The sequence below is a fragment of the Cheilinus undulatus genome, linkage group 4, assembly GCF_018320785.1.
Source record: "Cheilinus undulatus linkage group 4, ASM1832078v1, whole genome shotgun sequence".
NCBI classification, from domain to species: Eukaryota; Metazoa; Chordata; class Actinopteri; order Labriformes; family Labridae; genus Cheilinus; species Cheilinus undulatus.
Window position 1 is genome coordinate 23620154 of NC_054868.1, and position 22383 is coordinate 23642536.

The 22383-nt window shown below is 38.8% G+C and overlaps 1 protein-coding gene across 2 annotated transcripts; it reads left to right on the top strand.

Annotated features, from left to right (window-relative positions):
- Nucleotides 1-3879: 3879 nt before the first annotated feature.
- On the top strand, nucleotides 3880-22308 carry vwa10.2 (von Willebrand factor A domain containing 10, tandem duplicate 2). 2 transcript variants are annotated; one of them, XM_041784491.1, is made up of 18 exons: nucleotides 3880-4039; nucleotides 4534-4811; nucleotides 7056-7266; nucleotides 9659-9744; nucleotides 9846-9939; nucleotides 11549-11677; nucleotides 11765-11951; nucleotides 12087-12256; nucleotides 12434-12546; nucleotides 12773-12889; nucleotides 16836-17039; nucleotides 17136-17271; nucleotides 17418-17570; nucleotides 17656-17748; nucleotides 18364-18473; nucleotides 18881-19045; nucleotides 19399-19722; nucleotides 21777-22308. In XM_041784491.1, the coding sequence occupies exons 2-18, from the start codon at nucleotides 4611-4613 to the stop codon at nucleotides 22212-22214; spliced, it is 2931 nt and encodes a 976-aa protein (XP_041640425.1). In that variant the 5' UTR covers nucleotides 3880-4039; nucleotides 4534-4610; the 3' UTR covers nucleotides 22215-22308. The 2 variants fall into 2 exon arrangements, with proteins under 2 accessions (XP_041640425.1, XP_041640427.1); XM_041784493.1 differs by lacking the exons at nucleotides 3880-4039; nucleotides 4534-4811; nucleotides 7056-7266; nucleotides 9659-9744 and adding an exon at nucleotides 10040-10074 and having other exon boundaries at nucleotides 9887-9939.
- The last annotated feature ends 75 nt before the right edge of the window (nucleotides 22309-22383 follow it).

Below are 22383 nucleotides of genomic sequence, written 5' to 3' on the forward strand. Positions count from 1 at the left end.
CCATTTAAAGATTTCCTGCAGGTTTCCAGTTCATCATAACAGCAGACATGGCATAACAAACATTATGAAAGAGCAAAGGTTTAAATATGAAACTAAACTCTTTCCACAGAAAAAGATTGGTGGTAATACTTGGAAAACCCACAAGATGTAGTTAAATAAATCAACCGACATGCTGGAAATAAAGTTACTCCACATCAATTTTTTAAGAACAGAAAAGTGTCGGTATTTAAATCAGATCAAATACGACAATGAATGATGCCACTGTAGTGCCCAAGTGATTGGTTTCAATTTTCTCTTAACTAGAAATCAATACCTTACTGCTTTTTTTTGTTTGTTTGTTTTAACTTGATAGTACAAAAAAATAATAATTCCCTGTGACAGTCTTTGAGAAAGGAAGGATTTAAGACACCCCTGAGCTGACTGGCATCTTGGATTTTTAAAGGAAATCTGGGGATGGCTGATGTGAATCCATTCCAAGGCTATTATAGTTAACTAAAACTAACTAAAAAACTAAAACTAAAATTCAAAAAACATTTGAGTTAACTGAAACTTAATAAAAACTAAATTTTACCTAAAAAAAACTAACTAAAACTGTATAGTGCGCTTATAAAACTAACTAAAATAAAAATAGAGACAAAATATCCTTAATTTTAGTCTTTGACACAACTGTACTAACTGGCACGTCTATGGGACTGTAAAATGGCCTGATTTAATTGGTTAAGATTTCACACAGTGGTAGTTTTACTTGTATTCAAACATAATCTTTGAATAAATAAAATGATAAGTGAGGAGTAGCCTGTTTGAATATATCTTTAAAATGTATAATGTTCAGTCAGCCCTGACATGTAGGCTATATGAAAAAAACTAAAACTAACACTAAAACGAATAAAACTAAACTAAAACAAAGCATTTCTGCACAATAAAAACTAAACTAACAAACCAGCAGTAAAAACTAATAGAAACTAAACTGAAATTGAAGATAAAAAGTGAAAACGAAATGAAAATAAAAACTAATGAAAATACAAAACTATTATATCCTTGACCCATTCTGTCAAAACCTGTGCATTCATAGAAAACAGTTTTAACAAGTGTTCATTTCAGTGACTAGTGAATTGAGAGTAACTAGTTACACTACTAGATCTATCAAATGCAGAAGTACTAATCTCAGCCTGTTTTATTACCAGCTTTACACTTCTCAGGAGTTTTAACACAGGGGGAACAGTGATTTGTGTCTGTTCTTTGACCAGGTAACTCAAGCACATTCTTCCAGGAATAACCACTTGTTGATACAGTAGGACTGGAGCTGAAAATTTCCACTCCTTTGAAAAGTCAACAAACCTTCTGAGAGAGGGTGACAAGGTGAAAGCATGAAATATGAAGCATGCTTAAGTGCCCCACCTTCAGACACAGGAATGTTTGTCTTTTGGTGGGTGTGGTTTAAGGTACTGTTCGGTGGCTAAAACACTCTATATCAAACAAAGGTGATGCAGAATTGGCTGCTGTGCAGAGTGTTGTGGTTCACATAGTGGAACAATGAAGCTGAGATTCTTCCCTGCAGGAGCTTCTGTGCTTATTTAGTTCACAGTGCAGGTAAAATGGTAGAATAGCTAATATTTTTCAATGAGATTAGTTATATCCCATCCAAATAAAAAACAAACAAACAAACAGACGACTTATCAAAACAGTCCTTTAACATGATGTTAATGTGTGTGACAGTGTGACGTGAACAGGACTGTGACAGGACTAAGGCTTCAGGATCTTATAGGGGCGAGATGGAGCATAAAGAAAACTAAGACAGCCTTTAAAGTATTCTGTAAAATCTAAAGATTGACTCTTTGACAGTGTTTAAATTTTTCTTTAAATATATTTTAACATTTTTTCCTGTTAGTATCTTTTTTGTAATGCTGATGATTTATAGAGTTTATGTCACTTTATGAAGCACTTCATATTTTGGATCAGAAATGGGCCTAAAGGCTGTGTTTGAATCATTTAATATAAATAGTCTTACAGAGGCGTTCTGGCATTTGTTTTGATATTTAAACCAAAGCCACGTCATGTGGTGTTCAATAAATCTATTTATAACTGATTTTATTGCCACATAGCTTTTATTGCATAATCATCTATTAACATTTCCTCTTTCTAAGAGGGGATTCGCTCAAAAGGCTCTTGTGAAATTTTCCACATGAATCATCTCAATATACAAAAAGGCTTGTCTTCAAAAATGCATCACTGGAGGAAAAACCTTTCCCATGAATTGATGTATGACTGAACAACCCACCTAATGCAAACAGAATGAGTATGTCATGGAGCTGATTCAAGAAATGTAGACGTCTTAATGGTAACGTGAAAGGTCAGATTGGCTGATCTCATGATACAAGTAAAGGATCAACAGGTATCATTTTATACAGACTTTATTGTTTATGGCTCAATAAAAACACACTTTCTATTCCACTTTGGAAGTATTCCTCTGAGGGAACAGAGATCTTTCACTGTCAAACTTTTTTTCTCTTAGACCTTTTTGGACTCAGTGTGTTAATGACTCACTCAGTTCTTATCCATCTTATACCTGGGACTCTATTGTGATTATAATTATGGATTATGAAAGTGATACAGTCGAAGTAGATTCAATACATAATCATTTACCCTCTATTTAGCTTATTTGGCTTCTTTTTAAAAATCAGATGTTCAAAATTATATTGTAAATTATAAATAATAATTCAAATTTTATAAAATGTCCATACATTATGTACTTTTATTTATTCTGTACTTTTATTTATTCTCCTGTACAGCACTTTGGTCAACTGTGGTTGTTTTTAAGGTGCTTAGCAAATAAAGTTGGATTGGATTGGATACAGAGTTCTGGTAGATATTGTTGCAATAACCAGACAAAAATAAATTTGTGGCTTTAACAGTAATGCTTTAAATATGCTTGCTAAACAAGCAAATACTTAGAAACATGTTGTTTTATTCTTGTTAGAAAAAGGACTTTTTTTGTTTTACGTTTATTTCTGGGCTTTTTAGTGCCTGTATTTGACAGAGGACAGTGGATAGAGTCGGAAACAAGACCAGAGTGGGGAGAGACATGCGGGGCCACAGGCTGGATTAGAACCTACTGCTTAAATGGGTCGGCCCCCAGACTGCCAGGCCATCTGTGTGCCCAACACATATTTTTAAAAATAAAATCAAGAGTTATATGGTAAAGTAAATAGCAGTTTTATTGTACCTGCCTACCTGAAACTGAAAAGAAATGCTACTTGAAAAGGATCTACAAACCTTTTCAGTTGGCCATGAGTGTCAGCTAGAGTGCAGTGGATGGATTGTTTTATGTTTAATGACCTATGTGTGAAAGTTTTTCAAAAAATCTTATTAGCTTACATAACATTTGTTTATTTCAAAGATCTCAACCATAAAATTCTGCCAAAGTATTCTAACTGGAATAAGTCACAATTGAAATGTCATTTTTAATGGTGTCAGTAATCTGTTTATTCACATTTTCAGGGTCTTAGATGCCAAAAAATGAAAGTAAAGTAGGTAACACGAGCACATTGATACATGCCAAGTAGCTGTACTTTTACCTGAGCACAATCGTCTTTTCTACCTCTGTAATCAGGATTAGTCTTGGTACAATGGAACACTGGTCCTCATTCAGTAGGAGCAAACACATGCAAGGCATCATGGGGGTTAGAATAACTTTTAGCCTTCATCACTTTTAAGCTGCTACCTATACCTGTTCAAGGTGTGCTACCATGATGAGAACATGTGGAAGAAAAAGATCCAACTAGATGTCATATAGAAGCTACACTTCCTGCCACTTCTTGAGTGAAACATATGAACATGAAAGCTTACAGCATGTGTGGGTGTCTAAAAGGGGAATTCTTCTCCATCCGTCAAACTATAAGAGGAATGAATGAGGACACACACTCATTTTCAACTTTCAGATAACGCAGGAAACACACATTTCTAGACACAATACACACTGCTGGCATAGGAATACTGAAGTGGGGTCAAGAACTGAATAGGCAGAGACGAGTACACACAGGTGAGCCCAAACTTGTTTCCTATCTACTGTCAACTTCTAGCTCTTTTAGTTTAAATTGTCTACATGATGTACCACTTTTTAACTTTCCTATTGTAACTGCCTTTCTTTTCTGCTGATATGAGCATTTTTCATTAGGAATCCTTTAAGATTTGACCAACATTTTAATGTAAACACTGAAACCGCACAAGATTTGTTTTAGTTCTTATTTAAGCCCCCTTATTAATAAAGTTTACACTAATGCTAGTTGTGTTGAATGTATTTATTGTGTATTTTTAGGGCTTTGTCAGTTTTATTTCCCTACTACCTGTTCTCTGAGATGAGTCTTGCTTTTTCCTCAGCTGTTTTCACTTTTTGCCTCGTTACACCTGATTCACCAATGACAACCTCTCTGTTGTTTCCTGTTTCTGGCAAATCATTGTTGAATTACTGACCATACTGAGCAAGATAGTCTACCAATTATCTGTGTGTGTTCGGTTATGTTTTGGTGTTTCTAGTCCCAGTGAAGGACAAAGCAGGAAGAGAGACTGGAAGCACTAAGATTTCTTCTGCTTCCATTATCATCTTTAAAGTCATGGCAGCCTCACAGACAGTCATGTTGGAGGTGGTGGTGATCCTCTACCTGTCAGGCCTCATACACAGCTTCCAACCACTCTTCTCATTTGTCGGGAATTCCACAACTCACCGTGTCATCACGCAGAAGGCGGTGCTCAGGAAGACGGCAGAGGTCTGCAGAGACATCGCAGCCTCAGAGGGACGAGACTTCAACCTCACTGTGAGTTTGAAACTACAGAGAAAGAGGGAAAACTGTGGAGCATGCTCAAGCTGGGGTCAGACTACAGGATTTTTCTGTCTGTTACGATGCTCACTATGTCAGATTAGGAGATCACAGAGCAATAAATAAGACCAAAAAACAAGACAGTAGTGATGGGTTGTTCATGAATGAGCTGGTTCAAAGAGCCAGCTCTTTCACATGAACATTAGGATCTATATCCCCTTTGAGAACTGTTTTGAATCACTATTTCTATTCCTATTATTATAAATTTTTGTGTGTCTGTCTGTTTCATCTGAACCACAAGTTGTTTTAGGGAGAGAGTACATTTCCAAAATTAATTACATGATATTTTCATTGCTTAAAAAAACTGATCATAATTGGAGTGAAATACCAGCACAAATATCAATCATATGTCATGACACTGTGAAATCTGGCAGGTCAAGTGAAGTCAAAGAGGTACCGAGGTGGTGCATCTTTAGCTTCTCACTGAGCTGAGACAAATGAACCAGATCACTAAAAAGAGGTTTAATTCCCATCATTGTGATGACGTTGGTAGAAAGAGGGGCAGGGCTTGCCTTCTCTGAAGACTGTAAACCAGGGGTCATCAGCCTAAATTCTACAAAGTCCAGTTCGACAAAATTTCCTCAAACGAAGGTGTGAAATATGTATTTCATCTAACCTGTGATATGATTCCATCCAGCTCATAATCAACAGTATTTTTATTAAATGTAGCTGATAGTAAAATCAAAATAATAAACAAAATCTCAACACGTAAAAAACTAAACAGCTTTTCTATGTCGCACTCTTAAGCTTCAGTGTTTATAACAGATAGATACTGACAGAGTTTTCTACCTGGACTCTAAGTTCATCTCATCCGTATTTACGTCTCATTTTCACAAACTTTTCACATGACTGATGTCCATATATTCGCACATATACAAACAATGATCCTTTTTATGGATAGATGGAAAGCTGATAAACTCCCCGTAGCTTTTTGGGACAGTAGGGGAGAGGATAATCTTGTCATTTTTTCATTGTTCAGTCGGTTGGAACATGTGTTTGAGGAATTAAAACAAAAAGAGGACTAATATTTCATGTCAAGAAATGAGTGAAGAAGCTAGCCTGCCTGGAACGAGAATATTTTCAGATACATTTTTATTAAAAAGGCATATGAACAATGAACAAGCTAAGCTAAGCTAACTCATTTAGCCATTCAAATGTTCATTTGTATGTTCAATAACCTTTAATTCTTTAATCATGCCTGTTAACTTTTCACTTAAATGTATTTTGCAAACTGACAGCACTTAGTATCGATTGGTAAATCAGGATATATGTCATATCAAAATGGTTTATCTGACTGCATGTTTGCTAGCACACTGCCAGAACAAAAGTTTAATTTTTTCAACGTACTCGCAGCACATTCCAGATGAAAATATAACAGTGGGGAGAGGTTTCATAGGCACGTCAAATATCACAGATTCCCATAGGAATGAATGGACTTACGGTTGACTTTGCTCCATTACAATGCTGACATGGAAAAAAGACATTTTGGCTCATTTATACTCTACCACGCAAAAAAAAAAAAAAAAAAAAAAAAAAAGAGCATTTTAAAAGTTACAACCATCGTTGCCCCTATGTTGGAGTGGACACTAAAAAGAAATCCACTAAAGGTCACGGTCTTTCATGGAGTACTTTGATGATGCTCCATCCGTCCCATAGCCTGAAGAAAGAATGGTCCATCCTCTGCTCAGCTGTGTTATTGTAGTTGTCTGTCTTTGTGCCCAGATGAGCTAACATCATTGATATGTTTGTATTTTCTAACAATTTACTCAATATTCAGTGATATTTCCTCAGTAAAACTCGATAAAGTGCCGTCTTTTTTCTAAATTATTCTTCTTTGTTGTGTTTTGCTACTCTGGGTGGAACTGTTGGCTGCATTGCTCAATACTGCCCCTATGATTGGTTGTGGTGATATTGCCACATTTGGTCCATGTTCATAAATTTAGAGAATGGACATCAAAAATGAACGAAGAGTATGGACAGAATGGTTGTCCGTATCTGCATGTGTTTCAAACGTAAAGCCTAAATGGGCCTTAAGTCTTTTAAGCTTGAGCTGACTGATAGAGATCAAACACTGAGGGAAGAATTTCCCAAATAGAAAATGTATGGAGTATTTGTCTGGAGGACAGGTCTTTAAACACACAGTGAGATGAAATATCTTATTTGTTATGTTTTTTTCTCCAGATTGACAACAGTCTAACAACTGACAAAGTGCTAAGGGCCTGCTCCACTACAGGCTCCTCCTCCTCTTCTCTCCTCTCCTCCATCAAGTTCCAAACCTCCATCGCTAACATGTACTTCAGCAACGCAAAAGTTGACGTGATTTTTGCTCTGAGTGAGGCACACCATTTTGACGATGAGACCTTCAAGGGAGGACGGGATATCATTACGTCAGGTACACATCAAATATTGCTAACCTACTCAAAATATTACTGTAACATAGTGCTATTTCTACATGTGACATGATTATTGCCTGGAAAATATGTTAATGTTGATCTGCAGTTTTCCATTTCTTTGGAAAAGTGGATTCTGAACCTGTTTTCTTTCAGAAACTAAATAATGCTCTATGGGTAAATTCAGATTATAGCCTATAGCCACAACAAAACACTGTTCATCAGTATTATATGTGTGTACTTTTATCATTAGGGTAAGCTACAATTAACTATTGTAGCCAGGGGATGCTACTCCCCTTTGCATCTTCTTGCTTTTAGGGCAATGGATAATAAGGACACCACTGCTTCTTTGAGTCTCATTTTACTTTAAAATCTCACAGAATGTTCACAAATCAAAAAGAATGAAAGCCTTGTGATATCAAACATTTTACTTTAACTTTTCCTTTGACGCATTTTCATTTACTTAACTGTGGATCACTGAACATCCGTGAGTCATTTTGTACATGTACTCCTGCATATCTCTTTGTGCATATCTCTCTCTCTCTGTGGAAAACGGTGGCAAACACTGTACTTCACATAAAAAGCACTGAAAAGATTTCAGCTTTCAGGCCACACTGGTTTAGCAGGATCAAATCCCGAACAGATTTATCTTAATGAGCGCTGTATTTTGTTGCAGCTGAAAAATAGCTGTGTTAATGTTTGCAGAATTGCAGGGGATATTTAAGGGAGGGACATACAGCATGGCAGGACTTTAAAGACCCTGTAAAGTGAAATCCAAAGTTTTTGTCTTAACACTCTAGAAATGTTGGAATCTGGTTGCTGTAAACATGTGAAAACTCTGAGATCTACATGAGACTTAATTCTGGATTTAGGCCATTTCATCTCTTTCCTGGCTTGGTTTCATGTGGGCGGGGCCAATATGTGGGCTCATGATGTCATGAGCCCACAGTAGAGAATGACCCCGCCCCTCTAACACTACAATATTGTGGAAGGAAGCAGTCACCTGGAGCAGGAACTTCTGGTTCATTTTGTGCAAAGGAATTCAGTCTTGTACTCTTGTACTGTTCTATAATGTTCATGTTTCATTGCAAAGTTATAGTTATGCATGTTTTGTTTATTGGTTCATGTTTGTATCATGAGTGAGGGGGTTAATGCTGCAGACTACGTGTGTCCTGAGTGGGCGTGGGTTCAGCTCATCCAACAGACATGCCCACACCATCCTGGAGCAGATTTTACGGCCTCATTTGTGACCAAAGCTGGTAAAAAGTCCTGCAAGTCGTCCAAGGTCATTTTTGAGTTTTTTACACATTATGAAAGGTGTAGATTCCAAGCTTTCAAATGGTGTATCATACACCTTAATCTGATCATATTTTACAAAGATATGCTCATTTGAATTTTAACTTCTGGCTCCTGTTTGTTCTGAGAAAAACAGGCTCAAAGTTTCAGGACTTCTCCTACCTTCAGGCAGACCAGTAGATGGGCGTGAACAATAGGGTCACATTTACATAAAGTCCACCCAAACTAAGCTTCTGAATCGGACTGGTGACTCTCATCAAAATATTCCCACAGGAAATCCGCCATCATCAAACTTGCCCTGTCAAGTGATCTTGAAGTTGCCCGAAGTCTGTTGATAATTCTTGCTGCTTCTTTATCATCTCTTCTACTTCTCTTCACTGCAGGGTGCATCTTGAGGCTTGTTGTTAAAGGTGATAACTAGAAACAGCTGTAGTTACGTGCTGAGGGGGGTGCCGTTTGAGCCATGCAGTGTTTGTTATTGTCCATCTCAATGGGCGAAACTGGGAACAATGGCAGACTGAGCAGCCAATTATCACCCTGCAGTTTCGCTTTCCCCTCCCCTCAATATCCTTGCAGCAACTGTGAGAATAGGGCATTTTAAAACACAAAATTAACACTTTTAAATATCACATTTGTGTTACTTTTTCATCGAATGAGTAGTTTAAATGTCGGACTTGCATAAAATGAGAAAAAACGGAAAATGATCATTTTGAAGAAAACGACTTTGTATCCATTTTTCTCAACCACGGGAATGCCGACTTGCAGGAACTTTATCTGGCTTTGGTCACATTTTTCATGATTTAAAGTTTAATCTTCTAAACTTTGAGATGCTTTATGTGACTGAAATTTGACCTGGGGGTTCATAACACAGTGATCTATTTTTTCTTTACAGGGTCTTTAAGAGTGAGAGTTGTGCCAGTGTTTCTTTATTAAACAGCTGCTCTTATTTGAGTATGCCACCAGATGTCACTGTTTTTCATCAGGTTAAGACTTAGACTTAAATCTTTTCCAGCACATCTGGAATGAAAGCCTTAATGCTTCATGAGGCTTCATTTGCCCATCACTAGCTTTTACCTAACTCTCTGGTCGTCTGTCAAGGTGTGTCTGCGGTTAAAGAAAGTGTGAAGCAGGAGAACTTTGTCACTGCAAGGACAACACTTGGACGGGTCTGTCACACCTTACAGGTGAGATTCAGTTAGTGTATGGTTATTGTTGACTTGATGTTTGTAAGACCTATTATTAAAACTAGGAGAGGTCGATAATGTCTCATATTTGACATGTTTAGGATTTCTACAGCCACAGTAACTGGGTTGAACTTGGGAAAGAGGTTCCTTACAGCGCTCTGATCAGACCAGATGAACCTTTTCAGAACCTTGCAGGTAAGAAATGTTTTAAACTTCTTTCAGTAAATCTGCTCAGTCGACGTGACTGTATGCTTGAATGAGAAACAACACAAGACACTCTGTCTTTGTCTTTCAGCTGTCTGCTGATAAACAGTGAACCCGTCATGGCTGGTTAAGCTTCACAATGTCTGCACAAACACACACACAAAACCACACATGAAACTGGGTCACTTTACAAGTGAACTTCATTCAAGTACACAAACTGCTAGCAATGTAGCAATACACTGACACAGATGTTACATTGTTTCTCTGGTTTAAAGGTATAATGCAACATTTCAAACAGTATTATAGCAGATGTTGAACATATCTATACCAAATAAGTTGTTGTATTGTTGTTGAGTATTAACTTTTAAGAGATCATGATGTGTATTGGGCTCTGGGTTTGTTTTTATCAGCTCTTTGTTCACATTGACAGGGTGGCATTTCCCTCAGCCTTTTTATGTTTTGCTCAGGGGCTTAGACATGCTTTAGTTAAGGTTTTAATTTTTTTGTTGTACCTGAACCCCTCCTTGTCCAACAATAAGCCATGCCACCAAGTGGGGGAAGAGGCTCAGCCCATCCCTCAGGGATGCTGTGGCAGAATGAAAGAGCTTTGTCACACCGCATTTAAAGGGATACTTCAACATTTTGGCAAATTTGTTCATTGCCATGATTCCTATAGTCTTACTAATAGGTTCGTTACCTTTAGTTGTTGGTGCAAGCTATTTTTAGATCGCCGCTGCCGAGTTCGGACCTGCTGTGCTAACTAAATGTAAGCAGATGGTATTCTGGCTTTCCCCCCTCAAACTCATCAAATATACAATCCAACAACTCCAAAACGCTCTCGTGGACAAGTTGTGACCTGCACATTCCCCACGCTATGAAATAATAACGTATAATTATGTAACATTACGACGCATGAAGCAAATACTCTGAACTATTTCTTGAGTAAACTACTGGGCGGAGTGACACAGTGCAGCAGCCATGCCTGGAGTGTAGTTCCGGATTTGCATTTAGCTTTAAAACATCTCCGTCTAGTGATGTTCCATGATTGTTTCATAGCGTGATGAATGTACAGGTCACAACTTGTCCACGAGAGCATTTTGGAGTTGCTGGAGTGTGTATTTGATGAGTTTGATGAGGGAAAGGCGGAATACCATCTGCTTACATTGAGTTGGCACAGCAGGTCTGAACTCGGCAGCGGCGATCTAAAAATAGCTTGCACCGACAACTAAAGGTAACGAACCTTTTACTAAGACTATAGGAATTATGGCAATGGACAAATTTGCCAAAATGTTGAAGTATCCCTTTAAGAGAAGACTTCAGTCTATATTACCTAAGAAAGAAGAAAGAACCAAATCAACTTTAAGCTACATACTGTATTTGAATGGAAATCAGTCATACAAATGGATGCGCTTGTTTAAATTCTGCATGGTGGGGGGTGGGGGGTGTGGGGGGGGTTGTAGGACATTGGACTGAGATTAGTGTTAAAGTATTAGACCTATTGGACATTTACTCTTAAAGTTGAATAGTCTAACTTTAAATGTGTTTAATTTGTTCTGGGTTGATTTCCAGATTATATCATGATGATTTTTTTCTGTTGCAGGTCCCAAAACTCCTACCTGTAGAAACTGTACAAAAGAAAACTGTTCAGACAACCTTTTACCTGACTTGCTACAGCAGGGCCTTCTCACTTCAGGGTACTTTAATGCCCTCTCCTCAGCAAAACCTGCAGGTAACTCTAAGAAATAAACAACATTGCTTTTAAATTCCCCTTTAAATCTATTGCAATTGTACACTTTTTTTTTTTTAACCCTTGAAGGTAAATGCAGCCATGGTGGAACTTTTGACAGAACAAGCAAATGTGACCCAGCGGGGGGGATCAACAAGGATGAAGTAGGGTCCAGCCATGGCTCCCTTCACTACAAAGCTGCTGATTTGGCTGTGAGTGCCACAATGGAGCTATTGGAGGATGTCAGGGTAGTTATCAGAGACAAGAACTTCCTGAGGTACCGGCCTGCTTCACCTGAGCCGATCTGTGATACTAATGAAGATGAATAAAGGCACATTTCGTGGTCGGTTGTGTGTTTCTGGGGAAGCCAAACATCAGTCTGATGTTATTTTTCCGTGTCCCATTCCTGCAGATTGATGGGCCTCTCTCAGTCCTCTGTGCTGTGTTTTGTCATTGACACTACAGGCAGTATGAATGATGACATAGCCGAGGCAAAGAGAATTTCTTTTGACATTATTGACAGTAAAAGAGGAACACCCCAGGAGCCCTCTGCCTACATACTGGTACCTTTCAATGACCCAGGTACATATACTGTGTTTTTGTGGCTCATGAGTGAAGATTGCTATTGTAGTTGAAATTTACTGAAATATGAATGAAAAAGTAAAGGACAACTCTAAGTTTTCAGCACAAGGCATCAAGGTAGAATGTTTAACTAACAGAATGAAATTAAAATGAGTATGCATTTAATTGTATTTTCAGGTTTTGGACCCTTGGTTCTGACAACAGATGCAGACGTCTTCAAAAACAACATCAACAAACTGTCTGCTAGTGGAGGAGGAGACATTCCTGAGCTGTGCTTGTCAGGACTGCAGGTGTTACAAGGCTCATCGTAATTATTCTAGACAAAGATTTATAAAAGTAACAGAACTATAATATCAAGTCACGAAGGATTCAGCTCAAAGTCATTAACCAGCTAAAGGGAAAAAACTTGTCAGCCATATCTACCACTGTATAAACAGAAGGAAATTTAACCTGGAAATCTTAGATAAGAACCGGTTTAAGACCACATCAAAGACAGACCTTTTTTTTATCTGGCAGCTTGCCCTGACTTCTGCTCCACCCTCCTCTGAGATCTTTGTCTTCACCGATGCTCCTGCTAAAGACGCTCATCTGAAAAGCACTATCACTGCCCTCATAGAGAACAGCAAGTCTGTGGTAAGAGTGACATTTTTCTCCTTCCTTCCTCTTTCAAGGATCCTTTAGCTGCTGACTGCTTAAAAAATCAAGTCATCCCTTCCTTCTTTGCAGTGGCTGGATCTCTTTCAAAACAAAGCCCTTCTCTAGTGTTTAAGTTTGGTTTCTCTGTCTCTGAAATAAATAAGAAAGTAACTCCCTGGGTAGATTAAAAGGGCTTATTCTTGACCATCAAAAACAACAATTTTCAAGAGGTTACATACTAACAAGAACATGTTGACGTATTTCTATTTGTCTCATTGTTCTGCTGAACCCCCTCAAATTTACTGTTCTTCTGAATATCTGCTTTTGTCATACCAAAAGTGCAGCTCACGGTGCTTCAATAAAGTTTTATTTATGTGTAAGACACACATCAAAAACAATTATATATACATTAAGATTGGGCACCAGTTTAGCTCTGCTGGTAGAGCAGGCTTCCATACCTTGAGACTAGAGTTCTCAATGGTCACAGGATCGAATCCTGATCCTGGCACTATTTGGTATATGTCTTCCCAATCTCTCCCCCCATATTCCCCCTCATTATTCAGCTATCCTGTCTAAAAAAGGAAATGTGATGAAATTTAAAACAACGGTTTTAATATCTCTCCAAATAAAAGCCAGATTTAATCAAATGCATGCTTATCTGTGGCCTACAGTTGGAGAGGCTGGCACTTCAGCTGTTAGCAGAAATTACAGGATGGCTGATTTGCTCACAGCCCTGTGATTGACTGGCGTCCAGTCCAGGGTGTACCACGCCTCTTTTCCAATGCCAGCTGGGATAGGTTCCAGTTCCCTCGAGACCCCCAACGGGATAAACGGTATAGAAAATGGATGATTTGCTCACACAGCAAACAGATTGTGGCAGTAACACAACACTTTATTGGTGAAATATCTGACACTAAACTGTACAATGTCCAGTCTCCACAGTGATATTTAGACCTTCTTATACATAAACAGTAAAGGGTGTCAAAGATGAGTTGAGATATTTTTCAGGACATCTTTTTCAAGTAGGAGGATATGAGCTTTAAGAGACAATAGTATGTTAAGATAGAATATGTGATCATCTCAAATAAATATTGTGATTCATCTTGGAGAATTTATATTTGTGTAGAATCAATGTTTTAAAGCATTTTTAGTTCTAAATTTTAGTTTTATGGTTCTAAAGTACCTGAAATTTTTCCCAAATTTTTCAAAGACAGAGAAATAGGTATTTTTTTAATTATTGTAAAAGCATGTGTCTTGTTATGGAGGCTGCCATATGAGTTCAATACCCCAAACTGACGTTTGTAGCATGGAAAACCCCACACTCAGCATTTCCAGCAGTTCCACCCACCTCTGTGGCCTCCTTCTCAATGCACTTCTTGTTTTGAACTGGGGACTGCTTGATAAAACAGAACCTTATAAGGCATATTTACAGAATGGGGAAACAACATGTTGTTGTCATTCATTAACTTCCTATAATGAGGAATAAAAACTATTAAAAGTGCACTTCCACATTTGGCTGGAAGCCATGCTAGAGTGCATGCACATTCTTGGATCACAGAAAACATTTCAATTCTGGGAGTACTTTAGTATTCAAAACAAGAAGTAAACATGGGAAGCACTGATATGTAGTCATATTGTGTTATTGTTTTTGGTTGAGAGCCCCCTGGTGGTGAAATTTTACATACCATGCATTCAAAGCCAGTTAAGAACTATTAGGTGGGAAAGATGTGTGATAGGATGTGTGTGAGAGGTCAGAGTTTTCCCACTGCTGTGGAAAAAGTGGAGGTTGCTTGAGTTTAGTGAGGTATTGGCACAAAGGTCGCCATCTGAGGAAGACTGACTCTTAGAGTAAAGAATGGCTAATATGTGACAGTTAAACACAGAAATGTACTGGAAGGCGTGGATATGGAGTGAAAGTTCATCCAAACCGATGCTGAGTTATGACCTAAAGAAGAAACTTTCGATGGAATTTAGTTTGAAAGATCCTTCTAAAGACAGACTGAAAAGAGACACTCTTCAGTATTCTGTCCCAGCTGCTATCAAGAGTTCAGGTTACTACCGTGAAGACCATGCTTAATCTAACCAAGGACTCTTCTCTTTTTATGAGAGGAGCTGAAGGAGGTTTGGAAACTCCAAGAAAGAAGCTTTGTGCACTTTTCTGCTACTAAGTGTTTTTGATCCAGCCACCTGGCAGTTCACTCATGTTTCAGTTGCAGCTGACACATTTTTTATTCCAATCCAACCACAAAAGTGCTTCAGTGCTTCCACTGCTTAGAGAGTGAAAGAGCTTTTGAACACTTCGGGATTTTTAGAAGACTGTTCTCCAGAAGAATTTTTGCAAGCATTATTGTGTTTTCCTTTTTGTGAGACTTTTCCCTCCAGCATCTAAAGGAGAAGTGTTTTTGTCAAAAGCATTTTTCCTCTCCTCTCTTTGAAATTTAAAAACAGTTTCAGTCATTCCATTTTGATCAAGTTTTTGCTGAGATCCTTTTAATTATTTATTTAGGATCAATTTGCTTGTGTGCTTTGTGTACTAAATTTTGCATGAAATATTTAACCTGCACTGAAAGTACAGTTTAAGACCCTCATTTTTTAATCATGTTAAGACAATGTGGCCTTAAACTAACCTGACACACCAGATAGACTGATGATAGATGTTTCATGTATCAGCTGCATGGGATAAATTTCAAAGTCATCTGGGAGACCTCCTGTGCAAGTGTTTTGGAAGGGCAGGACTGCTGTAGTTTATGAACGGTAGAGCTTGCTGATGGATGAAACTCGTGCCAAGGCTGGTCCGAAGAAGTGCAGATTATAGCTACATCCAAGGGAAATGATTTGTCCAGTGACAGACATGGAATCTGGCCAGTCCATCTGCTTTGCAAGGTTAAAACAGAGGTTCCTATGGGTTGCTATGGGTTGGCCTAAAACATGTCCACTACTGATCAGCATCAGTAATGGTCATCTTCCCTTTTTTGGTGTCATTTGGAGCAGCACTATACCTTCTTTAGAACTATCAATGTATTTCAAAGTATTGTGATTGTTTTTACACTTTATTTTAATTTACATGTTACTGAAATCTTGTTACTTCTCCTCTCACTCCTGTGAGCCTTCTCTGTTTGCACACTACCCTGCAGTCTCATATCCTTATATGGGCATAAAAGGGGCAATTCTCTGTGCTAATCTGAATAAATGTGCACGTTTCCAGTTTATGAGCACCTAGCATTCATCAGCTTTAGAACACAGGTGCAAACAACTCAGCAGTCTAAGACAAACGTGTCATGAATCCCATGTAGGTTTCTAAGGGAAACCCCTATAACTTCCTTAGGCCTTTTTTCCACAAAATATACCCTTTTACTGTTACTGGCAGCATGCTAGTCTTTTTTTATGGCTGAAGCTGATGACATTACAGGAGAGGCTGACACCTCCCTTCAACCCAGCCCCTCATTGGCTATTGTAGGCTGTAGACAGAGTAAGGAAGGTCCCAAATGGTAAAATGAGGTGTCAGTCTAAAGGTCAGAGATTGGCAGCTGCTTTGCTATATAAAAATGCTAATAAATTCATGGAAAAGGGTTAAAACAGCATATACATTGGACTACTGACAACAACAAAAGCAATCGGGAGGGCTTCATATGACGAGTAATTTCACTTTGATAATTGTTTGTAGTCTAACAAATGCAATCATTGTGTCTGCTGTGGTGGATTTATCCTGGAATGGGTCATAAGATCAGAGCTTTCTGCTGGTGTATGGCTTGTGTTATACTTATGAATTTATTTTGTGTGTAACTGAAGTGATTACAAAACAAACAGCCCACCAGCATGCACTTGGACTTTACAGAAGTTTTATGGGGCACTTTCACAACATTTCAAAGAGGCAGTTAAGGACCGGAGTGATCAAATATCGCCTTTTACAATTGTTTTCTTTTTCCTATCCTCATACTTGTAGGTAACTTTCATGTTGACAGGTGTGCTGGAGAGCCGCCGGCACCGCAGGGGCCTTCGGGGTGCAATTTCCCGCTCCATGAGCCAATCAAACGCCCAGCTGTATCGTGATCTTGCCCAGGCCTCTGGAGGTCAGGCCATCGAGGTTACCAAATCTGAACTTTCTCTGGCTACAAGCGTCATACAGGATTCATCAGCCAGTGCTGTGGTGAGACATGAAAAATGATGATAAAGGAAAAATGATGGATGGATGGATTTTACACAACAGTGTGTTTTTGAATTGTACTCTCCTTCCTCACATTAGGTGACAGTTTTTCAAGTTGTGAAGAATCCTGGAAAGCCTGATTATTTCACATTTACTATTGATGGATCTCTAAAAAACATGACTGTCTACATCACAGGAGCTTCCTCTCTCACCTTCACTCTCACCAGCCCAGCAGGTACGGTTTCTCCTGTGTTGTCCATCATGTTAGAAGTGTCTTCAGCCATTTAACAGCCATGTACTCCATCTGTCATCTACCAATATCTTGACATTTGTTGGTGCTGTTGGACAAAAGTCATTTTTAGAAGGTTTTCCTTTCTCCAGGTGTATCTCAGAGTTTCAGCCAGTCCAGTGGTCCTCTGGCATCGTTCACCACAGTAGGAAACCTGCGTCGATTGAGCCTCAACATTGAAAATCAAACAGGATCATGGGTCATCAGTGTTAATTCTAATAATCCCTACTCTGTAAAGGTCACAGGTTTGTAGAATGATCATCTTTTATTCTGGAAGTCTGCGTTAGTCATGTGGAAGCCCTATTAATAGATTTAATGTGTATATTTAAGGTCAAAGTTCAGTGGACTTCATTTTCAACCTCGTGGAGGCTCATGAAGGTCCACATGGAGACTTCAGTTTAAAAGAGGGACGTCCTCTGTCAGGTCAAACCACTTTTTACTTCATTTTTACCTTTTATTATTGCATAAAAAAGAAAATAATTGAACCCGTCTTGCTATGAAAATCTACTCTTACTATAACCAGAAGATTTTTAAGCTACACCCATCTAATCCAGGCTAAACTACAGCTTTAGATGTATGCATTATTTTAAAAAGTGTATCATACCAAAGCTTTGATTTTACTCATTTTTCCTACAAGTGAATGTCCATCATTTTCTCAGTTTATTTTTGTTCAGTTAACAAAAAAAGGAGCCTTTGGTAAATTCATAGATGACATGAACTTAAGCACAGAAAAGGAACTTGTATGGACTGAAAAGGAAATAAAAGGACAGTAAAAAGGTATTTCTTAGATATCACAAGGTGCTGATGACTTCTGACTTATCCACTGAGCTGTCTGTGAGGTTATTAAAGTAAAATGAGACACTGAGGATCAGTTGTTGACTTATTTTACATTAATAAGTCAACGAGACAATAAAGCAATCAATCCCAATTAAACAGAAAATGTAAAAGAAATCCACTATCTACAGTCCTCAGTCAGTTGTGATGATTAATGCTGAATGCCCTAAAAGACCCTGCTTTTTTTCTTGACCATACTCACAGGTGGTAACGCCACCCTCTTAGTCACTGTGACAGGGAGTGACACAGTAAAGATCACAGAGGTCACACTGTTCGACAGCTCAGGGCCAACGGAGATCAGTGGATCGCTGCAGGTAAGTCACAAGTTAAACATGAAAAAATTAAGACCACAAGCAGGGGCTAAAATTTTGGTATGCAGTTTTAAATACAAGCTGACAAAATAAACCTACCACACTGAAGCAAATAATTGTAGTCATCATCTTTATTTTAGTCACACTTTTCATGACAGAACACTGATTATTCTGCATCTCAAATCCTGTTTCCTTAATAATAGAAATAGTGTGTAATTAACCTGAAGTCTAGTTATTAAACTGCAACATTTGTTGTCAGTTAACTGCAGCAGACCTGGGCAAAATTATATCTGAAGAGCCCCTTTGACTGGGCAAACATTGTACAAACTGGTGCAACAAGTCACCACACTTCAACCTTTCAGAGTTTTGACCATTTCATGTCACTGCCTCTTCTCATTCTGTCCTCAAAGTCGGTGGGAAGGGGTACCTTCCTGGTGACATTCAGTGGGGTCCCAGCAGGTGACTTTGTGGTTCGCCTTAGGGGAGAGGACAGCAGCTCTGCCTCCAAGTCAACACCGAGCAGCTTCCAGAGACAGGCCTCCACACAGATCAAGACCTCCAGCATCTCTGTAACTGTAAGTGTGATGGCCCTCTGTTGTCTGTTCCATTGTTGTGGATGCAAACTGAGTTAGTGGAGAAAATAATTCTAAATGTAGAAGTTACTTAATCAGAAGCATATTGAGAAATGATATAGATGTCTGCATCAAATGTCATGGAAAATTAATCTAAAAGTGTGGCAGGTCAGCCATATGCAGCCTTTTTGCAACTTCACTTCATATTCATTAGTACTATCTCTGCCCTTTGGATGCAATGGTAGAAAGCAAACAAAAATCAGAATCACTCAAAGAAATTGCCATTGTTGCATTTCTAGCTTCCAAAGGGAGAATTATCATGCACACCACTCATAGTAACCCTTTGCTTTTTTTAGGTACATGCCAACAACACAAACATAGAACCAGGCTCCACTATCACCATCCCTTTCACAGTTGCCATGACCACCGGTGGATTCATTGATGATTCTACAACTGGGACATTCACAGTGCGAGCCAACAACGACCGCAGTTACACAATGACTTCACCCAGCACACTCAGTGTTACAGAGGGCAGTGGAGGCAAAGCCAACGGCACCGTCACTTTGACTGTACCAGGCAATGCTGCATCAGGGACAGATGTGACACTTACCATCGGGGCAGAAAATGCAGCAGCTACTGATATCAACTATGCAGTTATCAGACTGTCTGTGACTGCCAAGGTGAGAAAAGAATGAATGCAATATTGTTAAGAGTTGGTTTTACTTCATTCAACATTTTTCATTCATTTATAATAACAAATGGTCAAATGGGGGTACTGTAAGCAGATAAATCCAATGGCTGTTAGTGGAGTGATTATAACTGCACTTTATCAGAACTGGACAACATCCTTTTTTAAAGGAAAAGCAAAAATGTTTTTGCTCCTCTCTTAACCATGAGTTTGTTTCGCCATCCATCTGCATTAATAGTTTGCATCTGTTGTCAAGTAGCAGCTACTGTAGCGAGTTCACTCTGGAGCTGCATGTCCACTAATACATTGTTGCTCTAATTGGCTCGTACTGAATGAGACAGAATGTCCATCCATTTCACCTTCAAAGTTTGCCTTCACAAACACTTTTAATGGGCTCTTGCCCAGATGCATGTGAGACACATCCCGTACAATGGATATGTTGAATAGTGTCTGGCGTGTCATTTTACATTTTGTATGCTGCCTGCAAACAAATGAGACAAAGGGAGAGTTGCTGGGTAGACATTTACTATTCACGTGTTTCATCCTGGTATAGATCTGACTTTAACCTGATATGACAGACAGTTTCATATATCCATTGTATGGATATGGACTGATGGCGGACACGGAGTCTGGCATATCTATCTGCTTTGCAAGGTTAATCTGACTTCTCTCCACTGGCTATATAATATTTGGACTTAATTTCTTGAACATCTTGGTTGTGTAATGTACTGTTAGTACAGTACTGTTTTTTGGTGTTTCAGAAGGCTCCTTTGAGGAGATTTTAGATGGATTGTTTCACACATCCATCTGGGAAAGCTTTAAGAGGAAACGTTTGAGAAAAGGCAGAGGATTTGAAAAAAACTGGATGGCCAATAAGAGCAACAAACACGTAACCTAGCTGCTATCGAGCTGCACGTGCGCAGCTAGTGAGGAACAACGCGGAACATGGTGACTATAGACGTGTAGCCTAAGTACTTGACTTTTGTCATTTTTGAAAAGAAAACAACTCACTGCTGTTCTTTGTTCTTCTTTTAACGAAGAAATGTTGTCAAGTTCTGATAAAACTGGCACTTTAGCAGCATCCACACTAATCTCTTCCTCCATAACTGCACCAGCTCTTGCTGCTGCTTGTTAACGTCACAACACTGCTGTGCCTGAAAGTACTGCCCCTCATCGCTGATTGGTCCCGTCACTTTCTAACCAGGCCCAAATGGTTCAGATGGGAGCATTGCAAGATGGATTCGAAAGTGAGAAACGGGCGTATCCATCTGCTTTGCAAGGTTATAATGATGCCATTTTTACCTGAAAAAACAAACAAGACCATCAGCAACAGCAAAACTGAATATTTTATGTTATTTTAACGGCTGCTGCTTAGGTGTCACAGGTTGATTAGCAGCACTCTGCTGAAAGAGAAAAACTAAAATCTAGCAGTGAGTGATACTACAGACTTTAAAAAGCAGCAGGAGGAAGGGTTTTTGTAGATAAGTGAGAGTAATCTCCTTTTGTCGCATTTTTTAAAATCCCCAATTTTCATTAAACTTGCCTTGCCTTAAAAACTTTTTTTAAATTTTGGCTTTCTGTAATGTCTTTAATGATTGGCTTCCTGTTTTGATACAGACCTACTTTTATTTTTGAAAAAAAGCAAGAGAGCAAAAGGAACGCTTTATAGTGACATATTTGACAGCATAAGGTGTAGATGACTTTTGACTTGTCCACTGAGCTGTCTTTGAGGTTTTAAAGTGAAATGAGACATTAAAGGACAGTGGTGGACTTACTTTACATCACTGGGGCTGCAGGGAAACACTACAGTCACCAAACCAGTGTGCTGTAAAGGCGAGAAAAGAATTATGCAATAGTTATTTACCTTGATTAATGTTGAATGTTAAAATACATTTACAGGACAGGATCAGTAGGAGGTACTGCTCTGTCCACAGGAGGTGTAAAAGTTGACACACAGTTAAAGTGTCTCATAAGAGCTCTAATCAAAGTAGGATTACTCCTTCCTGTGTTTTTCTTCATCCTCTCCTCTTACATTTGTGCCTCTAGATTACAGATATTAACCGCCCAGTGTGCCAGGAAGTCAGAACATCAAGCAGCTGCCCCTCCTCTGCGTCGCTCTGTGCCTCTTCCAAGTGGAAATTCATTGCCAACCTCACAGATGGCATAAACGGGACAGGCATTGACAGCATCACTATCCGCAGAGGAAACGGTACCCTCAACACAAGTACAGTAACTGAAGCAGGAGGTGAGGATACTATAGTGGCTACCTACAGCGCCTCCTGCTGTTCACAGAGTGTAGAGCTGACTGTTGTGGACAAAGTAGGAAACGTGGGGAGATGTGTTGGACAGATTAGAGCACTTAGCACAGCTGCTCCTGTGACTACAGCTGCAGATAACACTGCGTCCTCTAGAGGGCACACTTCGAACATTTCACACTGTCTATGGATCAGTGTTGTAGTTTCTCTCCTGTGGAAGTTCAAGTGATAATGGAGGTTATCCTATACATGTGCATCAATATTAGCGTCTTTGATTGATACCGTATATATCTCCACATTATATGTGAATAACCAGGACTTAAAGAAAATAATTGATTTATATTTGAAATAAAATCATTGTAAATTAATTCTTATTCATCTGTACTCCCTCACTAATG